The 17,864-nt window shown below is 40.1% G+C and overlaps 1 protein-coding gene across 2 annotated transcripts in view; it reads right to left on the minus strand.

Annotated features, from left to right (window-relative positions):
• The window catches only part of cntn5 (contactin 5), a 488,559-nt gene that overhangs the window by 281,553 nt on the left and 189,142 nt on the right, over positions 1-17,864 (minus strand). For both annotated transcript variants that reach the window (XM_045704177.1, XM_045704176.1), the window contains exon 5: positions 17,424-17,599. In XM_045704177.1, coding sequence (XP_045560133.1) covers positions 17,424-17,599 — 176 coding nt within the window. The remainder of the gene's footprint in view (positions 1-17,423; positions 17,600-17,864) is intronic.

Raw genomic sequence — 17,864 nt, forward strand, 5'->3', positions numbered from 1 at the left:
AACAGTGGTAGGCCTGATCGCCGACAACAACGAGACAGCCTATAGGGGGGAGGTCAGAAACCTGGCAGGGTGGTGCCAAAATAACAACCTATTCCTCAACGTAACCAAGACTAAGGAGATGATTGTGGACTACAGGAAAAGGAGGTCCGAGCACACCCCCATTCTCATCGACGGGGCTGTAGAGGAGCAGGTTGAGAGCTTCAAGTTCCTTGGTTTCCACATCACCAACAAACTAGAATGGTCCAAACACACCAATACAGTCGTGAAGAGGGCACAGCAAAGCCTATTCCCCTTCAGGAAACTAAAAAGATTTGGCATGGGTCCTCAGATCCTCAAAAGGTTCTACAGCTGCAACATCGAGAGCATCCTGACTGGTTGCATCATCGCCTGGTACGGCAATTGCTCGGCCTCTGACCGCAAGACACTACAAAAGGTAGTGCGTACGGCCCAGTACATCACTGGGGCTAAGCTGCCTGCCATCCAGGACCTCTACACCAGGCGGTGTCAGAGGAATGCCCTAAAAATTGTCAAAGACCCCAGCCACCCCAGTCATAGACTGTTCTCTCTACTACAGCATGGCAAGCGGTACCGGAGTGCCAAGTCTAGGACAAAAAGGCTTCTCAACAGTTTTTACCCCCAAGCCATAAGTCTTCTGGATAGGTAATCAAATGGCTACCCGGACTATTTGCATTGTGTCCCCCCAAACCCCTTCTTTTACGCTGCTGCTACTCTCTGTTTATCATATATGCATAGTCACTTTAACTATACATTCATGTACATACTACCTCAATTGGCCCGACCAACCAGTGCTCCCGCACATTGGCTAACCGGGCTATCTGCATTGAGTCCCGTCACCCACCAACCCCTCTTTTTACGCTACTGCTACTCTCTGTTCATCATATATGCATAGTCACTTTAACCATATCTACATGTACATACTACCTCAATCAGCCTGACTAACCGGTGTCTGTATGTAGCCTCGCTACTTTTATAGCCTCGCTACTGTACATAGCCTGTCTTTTTACTGTTGTTTTTATTTGTTTACTTACCTATTGCTGACCTAATACCTTTTCTGCACTATTGTTTAGAGCCTGTAAGTAAGCATTTCACTGTAAGGTGTTGTATTGGCCGCACGTGACAAATGAACTTTGATTTGATTTGAGTACAGTAGAGTAGGACGGTAGGGTAGCACTGTAGAGTACCACGTTAGGGTAGAATTATAGGGGAGCACGGCTACTTAGCAGAGTAAACTAGATAAGTAGCAGCAACATGAAAACCTGACCTTCCTCCTCAATAAGGGGCTGCTAATGGACAAGCCTTTTACAGTATGAAACCTGACCTTCCTCCTCAATAAGGGGCTGCTAATGGACAAGCCTTTTACAGTATGAAACCTGACCTTCCTCCTCAATAAGGAACTGCTAATGGACAAGCCTTTTACAGTATGAAACCTGACCTTCCTCCTCAATAAGGGGCTGCTAATGGACAAGCCTTTTACAGTATGAAACCTGACCTTCCTCCTCAATAAGGGGCTGCTAATGGACAAGCCTTTTACAGTATGAAACCTGACCTTCCTCAATAAGAAACAGCTAATGGACAAGCCTTTTACAGTATGAAACCTGACCTTCCTCCTCAATAAGGAACTGCTAATGGACAAGCCTTTTACAGTATGAAACCTGACCTTCCTCCTCAATAAGGGGCTGCTAATGGACAAGCCTTTTACAGTATGAAACCTGACCTTCCTCCTCAATAAGGGACTGCTAATGGACAAGCCTTTTACAGTATGAAACCTGACCTTCCTCTATAAGGAACAGCTAATGGACAAGCCTTTTACAGTATGAAACCTGACCTTCCTCTATAAGGAACAGCTAATGGACAAGCCTTTTACAGTATGAAACCTGACCTTCCTCTATAAGGAACAGCTAATGGACAAGCCTTTTACAGTATGAAACCTGACCTTCCTCAATAAGGCACAGCTAATGGACAAGCCTTTTACAGTATGAAACCTGACCTTCCTCCTCAATAAGGGGCTGCTAATGGACAAGCCTTTTACAGTATGAAACCTGACCTTCCTCCTCAATAAGGCACTGCTAATGGACAAGCCTTTTACAGTATGAAACCTGACCTTCCTCTCAATAAGGAACAGCTAATGGACAAGCCTTTTACAGTATGAAACCTGACCTTCCTCCTCAATAAGGGGCTGCTAATTGACAAGCCTTTTACAGTATGAAACCTGACCTTCCTCCTCAATAAGGGGCTGCTAATGGACAAGCCTTTTACAGTATGAAACCTGACCTTCCTCTCAATAAGGAACTGCTAATGGACAAGCCTTTTACAGTATGAAACCTGACCTTCCTCTCAATAAGGAACAGCTAATGGACAAGCCTTTTACAGTATGAAACCTGACCTTCCTCCTCAATAAGGAACTGCTAATGGACAAGCCTTTTACAGTATGAAACCTGACCTTCCTCCTCAATAAGGGACTGCTAATGGACAAGCCTTTTACAGTATGAAACCTGACCTTCCTCCAATAAGGGACTGCTAATGGACAAGCCTTTTACAGTATGAAACCTGACCTTCCTCCTCAATAAGGAACAGCTAATGGACAAGCCTTTTACAGTATGAAACCTGACCTTCCTCCTCAATAAGGAACAGCTAATGGACAAGCCTTTTACAGTATGAAACCTGACCTTCCTCAATAAGGCACAGCTAATAGACAACCCTTTTACAGTATGAAACCTGACCTTCCTCCTCAATAAGGGGCTGCTAATGGACAAGCCTTTTACAGTATGAAACCTGACCTTCCTCAATAAGGCGCTGCTAATGGACAAGCCTTTTACAGTATGAAACCTGACCTTCCTCCTCAATAAGGGGCTGCTAATTGACAAGCCTTTTACAGTATGAAACCTGACCTTCCTCCTCAATAAGGGGCTGCTAATGGACAAGCCTTTTACAGTATGAAACCTGACCTTCCTCCTCTATAAGGAACAGCTAATGGACAAGCCTTTTACAGTATGAACTCTTATGAAAGTATAGAAAACATCTACCTACCAATCAAAATAAATGGTTGGAAAAACTACAATCTGATCCCATTCTGCAGTAATACAGTGAACTCCAAGAGGCCATGATATAGGGTCTCCTTAATGATTGAATGAGTATGCGTGTAGTTGGGGTTGATGCGATGCCAGCAAACCCTTTTTCGTTTAGTTTAGTATATTAATTGGACCATACATGTGTAATGAGTACGATGGGAGACAGAGAGCTTGTTTCATGCACAGGGCGCAGCAGGTGTTCATTAGTAAAGGACCACAGGAGGAGGCAGGTAGCTCAAGGTCATACACAGGGACTCCAAAAAGGTAACAGAACAGGCAGGGAAAAAGGCTAATAACATAGTCTGGGAGATCAGACAAGAGGTTGATGACAGGAAATCTGATAGGCGAAAGTCCAGGCAGGGAACAGGCGTCGTAGTGAGGATGGCCAAAAACTATGACACACAGGAGGACTAATACAGAAATAAACAAGAGTTCTGAATAGAAATGTGGACAAAAACAAACAATACCTCACAATGATGGGGGTGCAAAGAACTGAACTAAATAGTGTGTGATTATGACATACAGGTGTGTGAACAGGTGATCAGAATTCAGGTGATTGGGATCTGGAGAGTGAGCTGCGTTCAGGGGATCTAGGTGTTTGAGAGTGTGAGCTGGAAGCAGACGTTACAACATGAACATGAAATAAATCATGGAGGATAACACACAATACAGTCTGAGACTGATTCCCATTGTTAAATCATGGAGGACAACACACAATACAGTCTGAGACTGATTCCCATTGTTAAATCATGGAGGATAACAAACAATACAGTCAGACAGATTCCCATTGTTAAATCATGGAGGACAACACACAATACAGTCTGAGACAGATTCCCATTGTTAAATCATGGAGGACAACACACAATACAGTCTGAGACTGATTCCCATTGTGGCCCATTCCTCCTGACAGAGCTGGTGTAACGGAGTCAGGTTTGTAGGCCTCCTTGCTCGCACACGCTTTTTCAGTGCTGCACAAAAATGTTCTATAGGATTGAGGTCAGGGCTTTGTGATGGCCACTTTAATACCTTGACTTTGTTGTCCTTAAGCCATTTTGCCACAACTTTGGAAGTATGCTTGGGGTCATTGTCCATTTGGAAGGACCATTTACATTTTACATTTACATTTTAGTCATTTAGCAGACGATCTTATCCAGAGCGACTTACAGTAGTGAATGCATACATTTCATACTTTTTCCCCCCCGTACTGGTCCCCCGTGCATTTGCAACCAAGCTTTAACCTCTTATAGCTTTCTGACTGATGTCTTGAGATGTTGCTTCAATATATACACGTCATTTTCTTTCCTCATCATGCCATCTATTTTGTGAAGTGCACCAGTCCCTCCTGTAGCAAAGCACCGCCACAACATGATGCTGCCACCCCCGTGCTTCACGGTTGGGATGGTGTTCTTCAGCTTGCAAGCATCCCCCTTTTTTCCTAAAAACATAACGATGGTCACTATGGCCAAACAATTCTATTTTTGTTACATCAGACCAGAGGACATTTCTCCAAAAAGTATGATTTTTGTCCCCATGTGCAGATGCAAACCGTAGTCTGGCTTTTTTATGGCGGTTTTGGAGCAGTGGCTTCTTCCTTGCTGAGCGGCCTTTCAGGTTATGTCGATATAGGACTCGTTTTACTGTGGATATAGACACTTTCATACCTGTTTCCTCCAGCATCTTCACAAGGTCCTTTGCTGTTGTTCTGGGATTGATTTGCACTTTTCACACCAAAGTACGTTCATCTCTAGGAGACAGAACGCGTCTCCTTCCTGAGCGGTATGACGGCTGCGTGATCCCATGGTGTTTATACTTGCGTACTATTGTTTGTACAGATGAACGTGGTACCTTCAAGGCGTTTGGAAATTGCTCCCAAGGATGAACCAGACTTGTGGAGGTCTACAATTTTTTTTCTGAGGTCTTGGCTGATTCTTTTGATTTTCCCCAGGATGTCAAGCAAAGAGGCATTGAATTGGAAGGTAGGCCTTGAAATACATCCACAGGTACACCTCCAATTGACAAATGATGTCAATTAGCCTATCAGAAGCTTCTAAAGCCGTGACATAATTTTCTGGAATTTTCCAAGCTGTTTAAAGGCACAGTCAACTTAATGTATATAAACTTCTGACCCACTGGAATTGTGATACAGTGAATTATAAGTGAAATAATCTCTGTAAACAATTGTTGGAAAAATGACTTGTGTCATGCACAAAGCAGATGTTCTAACCGACTTGCCAAAACTATAGTTCTTTAACACGAAATTTGTGGAGTGGTTGAAAAACGAGTTTTAATGACTCCAACCTAAGTGTATGTAAACTTCCGACTTCAACTGAATGTGAGTACGTGGACTCACCTTCAATACTTATCAGCTTATTCTGGGCTATCTGGAGCTTCCCATTCAGAAGTTTAGATAAGCCCCCTAACCAGGAAGTACAACCATAGTCAAAATGGCATTGAATGAGGGCAGTAGCTAGCACTCTCATGGAGTCCTCATCAAGCAGCTTGGACTTTCTAGCCAAGAACTTAGTCCTGGCATTAACCTTCCCTAGCACTTTATTTTCCATGCTCACACCTCCCAAGATTCCATCCAGGAAACATCCCAGGTAGCTAACAGAGGTTTTAATAGTCAGCACCTCGCCCCTTAACTCCACTCTGATTTCAGACGACCTGCACAATTTAGGTCTGGATCCAAAAATAATTGCCTCAGTTTTCCTTAAGTGCAGAGACAGTTTATTATCTCCAAGCCATTTGCTAATGTTAGTCAGCTCTGTGCTAAGTACGCTCTCCAACATAGTTTTACTTTTGTGAGACACCAGAAGTGTAGAGTCATCCGCATAAAGAAAAAGACGGCAAGAACAAGCATCTTTCATATCGGTAATATACAATAAAAACAGCAGAGGCCCAAGCACGCTGCCCTGCGGAACGCCACAACTAATTGGTTTTGCCTGAGACAGTGAACCATTAACCTCTACTACTTGCTCCCTTCCTGATCAATAGGACTTTACCCAGCCTAGAGGGATACTGCTCAACCCCAGTGCCTCCAGTTTGGACATTAGGAGACAGTGGTTAACTGTATCAAAGGCCTTCTGTAGGTCAATCAGGACCATTCCATACAGATTTCCCTCATCAATCTCTTTCCTGATGAAGTCAGTCAAGTAAAGTAGACATGAATCAGTGGAGTATGCTTTCTAAACCCCGACTGAAAATCATACGTTAGACCCTGTTTGTTAACATATTCATACATTTGCTCATGAACAACTCGCTCCATGATCTTTGATGTTACAGAGAGGATAGATACAGGCCTATAATTTCCAGGGTCACACTTTATCCCTTTCTTATACAGAGGATAGATACAGGCCTGTAATTCCCAGGGTCAGACTCTATCGCTTCCCATACAGAGGATAAATACAGGCCTGTAATTCCCAGGGTCAGACTCTATCGCTTCCCATACAGAGGATAAATACAGGCCTATAATTTCCAGGGTCACACTTTATCCCTTTCTTATACAGAGGATAAATACAGGCCTATAATTTCCAGGGTCAGACTTTATCCCTTTCTTATACAGAGGATAGATACAGGCCTGTAATTCCCAGGGTCAGACTCTATCGCTTCCCATACAGAGGATAAATACAGGCCTATAATTTCCAGGGTCACACTTTATCCCTTTCTTATACAGAGGATAAATACAGGCCTGTAATTCCCAAGGTCAGACTCCATCCCCGTCTCATACAGAGGATAAATACAGGCCTGTAATTCCCAAGGTCAGACTCCATCCCCTTCTCATACAGAGGATAAATACAGGCCTGTAATTCCCAAGGTCAGACTCCATCCCCTTCTCATACAGAGGATAGATACAGGCCTGTAATTCCCAGGCTCAGACTTTATCCCCTTCTTATACAGAGGTATAACTTTATCTTGTTTCATGTCCATGGGAAAGATGCCTTATTCAAGAGAGAGATTAACGATATGCGTAATACAAGGGCCAATTTGCTCGGCAGAATCTCTAAGAAACCTTGCAGGAATATTATCCAGGCCTGTGGCTTTTGAGCATTTAAGCTCTGATAGCATACTGGCCACTTTGGCTGTTGCTACCTATGCAAAATAAAAAAAGAGTTTGGCTGAACCCCTAACTCGGCATAATACTTCTTGACTTGGTCGTTTCCATACAAACCAGCACTGGTGGGCAGCTTGCTAACCAGCTTGCTGGCAACATAATTTTAAAAAGAGTTGAATTAATTGGCAACCTCTGCTTTTTCATATACCATCTCCCCTTTGATGTTCAGTCCAATACTGCTTAGTTTGTTATTGGTAGTACAACTACAGCCTAATTCCATAAATGATATCCAATCCATTTAAGGGTCATTTTAGTTCTCAATGATTTTCTCATCAAAGTAACCCCTCTTAGCTTCATCCATCCTGCTCTGTGCTTCATTTCTGTGACGTTTATATAGGACAAAATCAGGCTGCTCTTGAGAGTTCTTACATTTCTTAAAGGCCCTATTCCTTGCTTGGATAGATTCTAGAATCTCATGATTAAACCAAGGGCTAGATCTCTGCTTTACCCGTCCAATGAGAGCCATCACATTCACCACATCAAGGAATCTACATTTAAAGGCTTCTCAGGCACCATCTACCACAACACTATCCAGCACAGGTGACTAGTCAATTTTACCCACTTCATCCCTAATCATTTCAACACAGTATTTTTTTGAGTCCTCTGATTCTAACAGTTTTGTGACATCTAAATATATCTTTAAAAATCCTCCTTGTGCAAAATGTAATAGACTATTACTCAACTCTGCAATATTTTAGATTTATCAGGCACCAATATCAAGTCAATTGTACTTTGCACTGTTTCCCATATCCTGGTGGGATCTTTTATCATTTGGGTCAGAGCAAGTGATCTACACAAGTGCATAAATCTTTGAGCATTCCTGTTTATTGTTTAAATCAAAGCATATATCATGCCCTAGTGGCGTGCTCTTTTTGAGTTTCGGCGCACGGTAATTTTTTTATCTTTATCTAACCATCCTAAAACTAGAGACGAGGAGGTGTTGTTGGTGTAACAGTAACGCTAGAGGCCTACTAAAGCTATGCTATTATATTCAGTTCTGTTACCTAAAATACTAATTCACGTGATCTTGGAGACATTGATTCAGCTTTGATCTAACTCATCTAAACCAGCACCATGGTGAGGCGTGATAATCTTCTGTTTATAAACATAATAATAAGTGACGAGTAGGACCTAATACTACTTGGTATAACTAGCTATAGACTAATAGACCTAATACTACCTGGTATAACTATTAGTAGGCTATAGACTAATAGACCTAATACTACCTGGTATAACTAGCTATAGTCTAATAGACCTAATACTACCTGGTATAACTAGCTATAGTCTAATAGACCTAATACTACCTGGTTTAACTATTAGTAGGCTATAGACTAATAGACCTAATACTACCTGGTATAACTATTAGTAGGCTATAGTCTAATAGACCTGATACTACCTGGTATAACTAGCTATAGTCTAATAGACCTAATACTACCTGGTATAACTATTAGTAGCCTATAGTCTAATAGACCTAATACTACCTGGTATAACTATAGAGGCTATATACTAATAGACCTAATACTACCTGGTATAACTAGCTATAGTCTAATAGACCTAATACTACCTGGTATAACTATTGCTATAGACTAATAGACCTAATACTACCTGGTATAACTATGCCTATAGTCTAATAGACCTAATACTACCTGGTATAACTAGCTATAGACTAATAGACCTAATACTACCTGGTATAACTAGCTATAGTCTAATAGACCTAATACTACCTGGTATAACTAGCTATAGTCTAATAGACCTAATACTACCTGGTATAACTATAGTAGGCTATAGTCTAATAGACCTAATACTACCTGGTATAACTAGCTATAGTCTAATAGACCTAATACTACCTGGTATAACTATTAGCTATATACTAATAGACCTAATACTACCTGGTATAACTAGCTATAGTCTAATAGACCTAATACTACCTGGTATAACTAGCTATAGTCTAATAGACCTAATACTACCTGGTATAACTAGCTATAGTCTAATAGACCTAATACTACCTGGTATAACTAGCTATAGTCTAATAGACCTAATACTACCTGGTATAACTAGCTATAGTCTAATAGACCTAATACTACCTGGTATAACTAGCTATAGTCTAATAGACCTAATACTACCTGGTATAACTATTAGTAGGCTATAGTCTAATAGACCTAATACTACCTGGTATAACTATTAGTAGGCTATAGTCTAATAGACCTAATACTACCTGGTATAACTAGCTATAGACTAATAGACCTAATACTACCTGGTATAACTATTAGTAGGCTATAGTCTAATAGACCTAATACTACCTGGTATAACTAGCTATAGTCTAATAGACCTAATACTACCTGGTATAACTATTAGTAGCCTATAGACTAATAGACCTAATACTACCTGGTATAACTAGCTATAGTCTAATAGACCTAATACTACCTGGTATAACTAGCTATAGTCTAATAGACCTAATACTACCTGGTATAACTAGCTATAGTCTAATAGACCTAATACTACCTGGTATAACTATTGCTATAGTCTAATAGACCTAATACTACCTGGTATAACTAGCTATAGTCTAATAGACCTAATACTACCTGGTATAACTAGCTATAGACTAATAGACCTAATACTACCTGGTATAACTAGCTATAGTCTAATAGACCTAATACTACCTGGTATAACTAGCTATAGTCTAATAGACCTAATACTACCTGGTATAACTATTAGTAGGCTATAGTCTAATAGACCTAATACTACCTGGTATAACTAGCTATAGTCTAATAGACCTAATACTACCTGGTATAACTAGCTATATACTAATAGACCTAATACTACCTGGTATAACTATTAGTAGGCTATAGACTAATAGACCTAATACTACCTGGTATAACTAGCTATAGTCTAATAGACCTAATACTACCTGGTATAACTAGCTATAGTCTAATAGACCTAATACTACCTGGTATAACTAGCTATAGTCTAATAGACCTAATACTACCTGGTATAACTAGCTATAGACTAATAGACCTAATACTACCTGGTATAACTAGCTATAGACTAATAGACCTAATACTACCTGGTATAACTAGCTATAGTCTAATAGACCTAATACTACCTGGTATAACTAGCTATAGACTAATAGACCTAATACTACCTGGTATAACTAGCTATAGTCTAATAGACCTAATACTACCTGGTATAACTAGCTATAGACTAATAGACCTAATACTACCTGGTATAACTATTAGTAGGCTATATACTAATAGACCTAATACTACCTGGTATAACTAGCTATAGTCTAATAGACCTAATACTACCTGGTATAACTATGCTATAGTCTAATAGACCTAATACTACCTGGTATAACTAGCTATAGTCTAATAGACCTAATACTACCTGGTATAACTATTAGTAGGCTATAGTCTAATAGACCTAATACTACCTGGTATAACTAGCTATAGTCTAATAGACCTAATACTACCTGGTATAACTATTGCTATAGACTAATAGACCTAATACTACCTGGTATAACTAGCTATAGTCTAATAGACCTAATACTACCTGGTATAACTAGCTATAGTCTAATAGACCTAATACTACCTGGTATAACTATTATGGCTATAGTACTAATAGACCTAATACTACCTGGTATAACTAGCTATAGTCTAATAGACCTAATACTACCTGGTATAACTAGCTATAGTCTAATAGACCTAATACTACCTGGTATAACTAGCTATAGTCTAATAGACCTAATACTACCTGGTATAACTATTAGTAGGCTATAGACTAATAGACCTAATACTACCTGGTATAACTAGCTATAGTCTAATAGACCTAATACTACCTGGTATAACTAGCTAAAGTCTAATAGACCTAATACTACCTGGTATAACTAGCTATAGACTAATAGACCTAATACTACCTGGTATAACTAGCTATAGTCTAATAGACCTAATACTACCTGGTATAACTAGCTATAGTCTAATAGACCTAATACTACCTGGTATAACTAGCTATAGTCTAATAGACCTAATACTACCTGGTATAACTATTAGTAGGCTATAGTCTAATAGACCTAATACTACCTGGTATAACTAGCTATAGTCTAATAGACCTAATACTACCTGGTATAACTAGCTATAGTCTAATAGACCTAATACTACCTGGTATAACTAGCTATAGACTAATAGACCTAATACTACCTGGTATAACTAGCTATAGTCTAATAGACCTAATACTACCTGGTATAACTAGCTATAGTCTAGTTATACCAGTCTAATGTATAGTATGTATATGTATAGTCTAATGTAAATACATTCAGCTTATTATCAATGCAGTCTCTGAGAGGAGAGTGTCACGTCCTGACCAGAAAAAGGGGTTATTTGTCATTGTAGTTTGGTCAGGGCGTGGCAAGGGGGTGTTTGTTTTGTGTGGTTCGGGTTTTTTGGTTAATGTTCTACATTTTATATTTCTATGTGTTTATCTAGTTTTTCTATTTCTATGTTGGGGTTTTGGTAGGACCTCCAATTAGAGGGAGCTGGTTGTCGTTATCTCTAATTGGAGGCCATATTTAGTTGGGGTTTAGTTTTCTCTTGTGTTTTGTGGGTGGTTGTTTCCAGTATAGTCTGTGCACCTTACGGGACGGTTTTCATCGTTTGTTTTGTTTAAGTGTTTTTTTCCTTCAATAAATAAGAAGATGATCAATATACCCGCTGCGTTTTGGTCCCCTCCTTAGACGATCATTACAGAGAGCTTTATTGTGAGTTGGCATTTCACACTATGCTATATGATTAATACACATTGATATGATTAGCTTGAACACATGGTTACAATATACCCTATTACAATATACCCTATTACAATGTACCCTATTACAATATACCCTATTACAGAATAACACATGGTTACAATATACCCTATTACAATATACCCTATTACAATATACCCTATTACAATATACCCTATTACAATGTACCCTATTACAATATACCCTATTACAATATACCCTATTACAATATACCCTATTACAATATACCCTATTACAATATACCCTATTACAGAATAACACATGGTTACAATATACCCTATTACAATATACCCTATTACAATATACCCTATTACAGAATAACACATGGTTACAATATACCCTATTACAGAATAACACATGGTTAAACTATACCCTATTCCAGAATAACACATGGTTACAATTTACCCTATTACAGAATAAAATAAAACAGAGAGGTTAACTATCAATTCAAAGAATGTATTTGCATAGATTAACATAAAGGGTTCCGTGGAGTTTCATGAACGACAAGGCAGAAACAGCGAATTAGGATGTTGTTTTTTTACAATGTTCTGATTGGCTAAAATGATCCAGCCTCAGACTGGCCTCCACAGTGCACACACAGCCTATAAGACTTCATCATTACCACTGCCAGAGACAGGGAAGAAACCACCCTTTACCTCTATCTATCGTTTTTCATGGGATTTTAGTGGTAATTAAATAGAATTTATTTAGAATTTATCAGAATTGATTTTCTTAGAAATAGATTTACCAGCTCCATGTATTATCCAATTGAAATACTTAGTCAGCCGCAACTGAATGTCTTCAACTGAAATGTGACTTCTGCATTCAACCCCTCTGAATCAGAGAGGTACGGAGCGCTGCCTTAATCGACATCACTGCCTTGCTCAATGGAAGATTTTTCCATCTTGCCTGCTCAGGGATTCGAAAGAGTGACCGTTCGCTTTCTGGCCCAACGCTTTTAACCGTGAGGTTACCTCCGCACTCCGGCATAACTCACTTCAAGCTTCCAGAAAATATTCCACTACAAGATTTTTTTTCACTGTAAATCTGAAAAATTACTGTCGTTGGTCGACAGATAAATCCGATTCAATGCATGAGATTGTACCATGGCAATGTGGAATAACCTTGAATTTCACAGGGAGGGATAAATGATGGACATTCGTTATGCAGAGAGAGAGAGAGAGAGAGAGAGAGAGAGAGAGAGAGAGAGCTGCATCACGGCTGTGTCCCAAATGGCACCATATCCCCATCGGGCCACGGTCAAACGTAGTGCACTACACAGGGAACAGGGTGCCATTTGGGACTCAACCTGACAGCTCTTTAGCTGCTTGCTGGCCATGTTTAGGAGAAGGGGAGACCAGGAAGTAGGACTATAACACTTTACTACTAAATATTCCAAGGGGAGGAATATTGAATTGTTTAACAGATCTGTTCCAACTTTCAACAGATGATAAATGATCATTGTGTTTTAGCAGTTGGACTGTATAAAGTTGTCAAGAATACATAAGGTCAGAGACACACACACACTGGCAAGCATGCACACACACACACACACACACACACACACACACACACACACACACACACACACACACACACACACACACACACACACACACACACACACACACACACACACACACACACACACACACACACACACACACACACACACACACACACACACACACACACACACACACACACACACACACATTGGTAAGTCTGGTGACAGGCAGCAGGAGAGGACAGAGGGCTGACTAGACTCAGCAGAATGTATTGATATCTCAGCAGGCATCAGTATAATGTATTGATATCTCAGCAGGCATCAGTATAATGTATTGATATCTCAGCAGGCATCAGTATAATGTATTGATATCTCAGCAAGCATCAGTATAATGTATTGATATCTCAGCAGGCATCAGTATAATGTATTGATATCTCAGCAGGCATCAGTATAATGTATTGATATCTCAGCAGGCATCAGTATAATGTATTGATATCTCAGCAGGCATCAGTATAATGTATTGATATCTCAGCAGGCATCAGTATAATGTATTGATATCTCAGCAGGCATCAGTATAATGTATTGATATCTCAGCAGGCATCAGTATAATGTATTGATATCTCAGCAGGCATCAGTATAATGTATTGATATCTCAGCAGGCATCAGTATAATGTATTGATGTATAATGTATTCTCCCCTCTACATACCCTCCCTCCCTCCCTCTTCTCCCCTCCCCCTCTTCATCATTTCCAATCCACCATATATACACTATATACATTTTAGGGGGACAGTACATTTTATATTAGTTATATTTTGTTTGTTTTTAGTCCCATCCTTCAGCTACAGTCAACCCTTCCCATGTATCTCTAAACACCATCCAGTTTTGATTCCTCCACTTTTTGGTATAAGAACCAATGTATTCATCTTTAAAACTTATTCACTTCTCACCCGTCTCTTATCCTTTCACCACAACAACAACAACAACAACACCAATAACAACACAGTCTGTATATTCTCTAGCAGCAACAGTCCACTGGCTGAGAATAGTGGAACATAAGCTCCCTGTCGGCATGGCAATAAGGCTTTTATGACCTGCACTCCTGGGGAAACTGTAAGCAAAGGGGCACAGTCGCCCCTGGCCTCACGGTCGCTATGCTTCCTTGGCTTGTGATGATGTTTTGGAGCCTGGCCACAGGACTACTGGAGGAAGAGATGGTGGCTGCAACACAAATGGCACCCTATTCTTACACACTTTCACCAACGGGCTCTGGTCAAAAGTAGTGCACTATATAGGGAATAGGGTGCCAACCCTGGTCTAAAGTAGTGCACTATATAGGGAATAGGGTGCCGTTTGGGATGCAGGCATGGTGTTAGGCTGCTTCCAATCGCCCCACTACCAGGGCAGCTAAGCACAGAGTTAAGGGTACTTCCCATTCAGGAGTCAAACAGCAGTTACAGAGCCTTCAGAAAGTATTCATACCCCTGGACTTATTGCACATTTTGTTGTGTTACAGCCTGAATTCAAAATTGATTAAATATCTGTTTTTCTTACCCATCTACACACAATACCCCATGATGACAAAGTGAAAACATGTTTTTAGAAATGTTAGCAAATTTATTGAAAATGAAATACAGAAATATCAAATTTACATAACGATTCAAAATCCTGAGTCAATACCTTGCAGAAGCACTTTTGGCAGTGATTACAGCTGTGAGTCTTTCTGGGTCTCTAAGAGCTTTGCACAACTGGATAATGCAATATTTGCACATTATTTGTTTTGAAATACATCAAGCTCTGTCAAATTGGTTGTTGATCATTGCTCAACAACCATTTTCAGGTATTTCAAGCAGATTTAAGTCCAAACTGTAACTCGGCCACTCAGGAACATTCACTGTCTTATTGGTAAGCATCTCCAGTGTAGATTTGTCCTTGTGTTTGAGGTTATTGTCCTGCTGAAAGGTGAATTAATCTCCCAGTGTCTGCTGGAAGGCAGATTGAACCAGGTTTTCCTCTAAGATTTTGTCGGTGCTTAGCTCTATTCCATTTATTTTTCATCCTGAAAAACTCCCCAGTCTGTAATGATTACAAGCATACCCATAACATGACGCAGCCACCACTATAGTTGAAAATATGGAGAGCGGTACTCAGTAATGTGTTTTACTGTATTCAGGACAAAAAGTTAATTGCTTTCCCATGTTTTTTGCAGTATTACTCCAGTGCCTACTATCAAACAGGAGGCATGTTTTAGAATATTTATATGCTGTACCAGCTTCCTTGTTTTCACTCTGTCATTTAGGTTAGTATGGTGGAGTAACTACAGTGTTGTTGATCCATCCGCAGTTTTCTATCACAGCCATTAAACTCTGTTACTGTTTTAAAGTCACCATTATTGTCACATCCTGACCAGTAAGGGGTCATTTTGTTATTGTAGTATGGTCAGGACGTGGCAGGGGTGTGTTTGATTTATGTGTCTTGGGTTTTTGGGTAATGTTCTATGTTGTCTATTTCTATGTTTGAATGTCTATTTAGTCTATTTCTATGTTCAGGTTTTGGTTTGGCCTTCAATTGGAAGCAGCTGTTCTTCGGTGCTTCTAATTGGAGGCCATATTTAAGTAGGGTTTTTTTTGTCACTGTGTTGGTGGGTAGTTGTTTCTTTGTATAGCTGTGTAGTCTTGCAGGACTGTCGTTCGTTTTCTTGTTTTGTTTAGTGTTCACGTTTATCCAAATAAAAAAGGAAGATGAGCATGATACCCGCTGCGCCTTGGTCCACTTTTTACGACGCACCTGACAATTATCATCATAGTGAAATCCCTGAGCGGTTTCCTTCCTCTCCGGCAACTGAGTTCGGAAGGACGCCTTCATCTTTGCTGTGACTGGGTGCATTGATACACCATCCAAAGTGCCATTAATAACTTCACCATGCTCAAAGGGATATTCAATGTCAGTTTCTTTTTGGTTTTGTTTACCCATCTACCAATATGTGACCTTCTTTGCGAGGGATTGGAAAATCTCCCTGGTCTTTGTGGTTGAATCTGTGTCTGAAATTCACTGCTCGACTGAGGGACCTTACAGATAGTTGTATGTGTGGGGGTACAGAGATGAGGTAGTCATTCAAAAATCATGTTAAGCAATATTATTGCACACAGAGTGAGTCCATGAAACTGAAGTGACTTGTTAAGCACATTTTTACTCTAGGCTTGCCATAACAAAGAGGTGGAATACTTATTGACTCAAGACATTTCAGTTTAAAATGTTTTTATTAATTTGTAAACAAACTGAAAAACATAATTCCACATTATGGGGTACTGTGTGTAGGCCAGTGACAAAAATCTCAATTGAATCCATAGTAAATTCAGGCTGTATCGTAACAAAATGTGGAAAAAGTCAAGGGGTGTGAATACTTTCTGAAGGCACTGTAGAGCCGAACACAGCACTGCCTTTCTAAACAACGTGGGATTCAAATAGAATCATCTCAGAGCAGAGAATAACCAAGATGTTTTATAACGCCAGAGATGGGCTACTGCTAATATTTTCATCATAACTATTCTGAAAACTACTTCAGAGGCTGAAGAGGTACTTTTCATGATTTTTTTTGGGGGGGGGGATTATAATGTCACTATAAGAGATAGAATCTGATGGTAACAAAGAATATTTTCTAAATGTTCCATCGACTAAGGACCTGACTTAATCTGTAGTAAATATCCGCGTCATCGCTCAATTTATACCGCTTTCACGGAGACGGGATTCACGATAAACGCTGCATACAGTATGTCGACCTAATCGGAAATTACCTTTATATTTTATAAAGGATCTTCCACTATACTTCCGCGATAAGGTTTGAATCCAGTTTTGTTTTTTCTTTCAGTCTAACATACTGTATATAATACTAAATGGAGAGATCAGAGAGAGATACTCACAGGCAAACTGTAGCAGGGCATCCCGACTCAGGACCGTCCCGTAGCTGTTCTCCACCTTACACTGGTATCTCCCATAGTCTGCCGTCTCGCTGGCGTTGGCTATTATCAAGTTGCCGTCGATCACGCTGTAACGGTAATCTGCCTCCACGTCCACTACTGTTCCATTGATGAACCAACTGCAGACAAAAACAATGATACCAAAGGGTTACATGTAGAATCTGTGGCTCTGATTCTTATGAATATGGACAGAGTGAGAGAGACAGAGAGAGAGAGAGACAGATAGAGAGAGACAGATAGAGAGAGGGAGAGAGAGAGAGGGAGAGAGAGAGAGAGAGAGAGGGAGAGAGAGAGGGAGAGAGAGGGAGAGAGAGAGAGAGACAGATAGAGAGAGGGAGAGAGAGAGAGGGAGAGAGAGAGGGAGAGAGAGAGAGACAGAGAGAG

This window comes from Salmo salar, chromosome ssa20 (genome assembly GCF_905237065.1).
Source record: "Salmo salar chromosome ssa20, Ssal_v3.1, whole genome shotgun sequence".
Classification (NCBI taxonomy): Eukaryota; Metazoa; Chordata; class Actinopteri; order Salmoniformes; family Salmonidae; genus Salmo; species Salmo salar.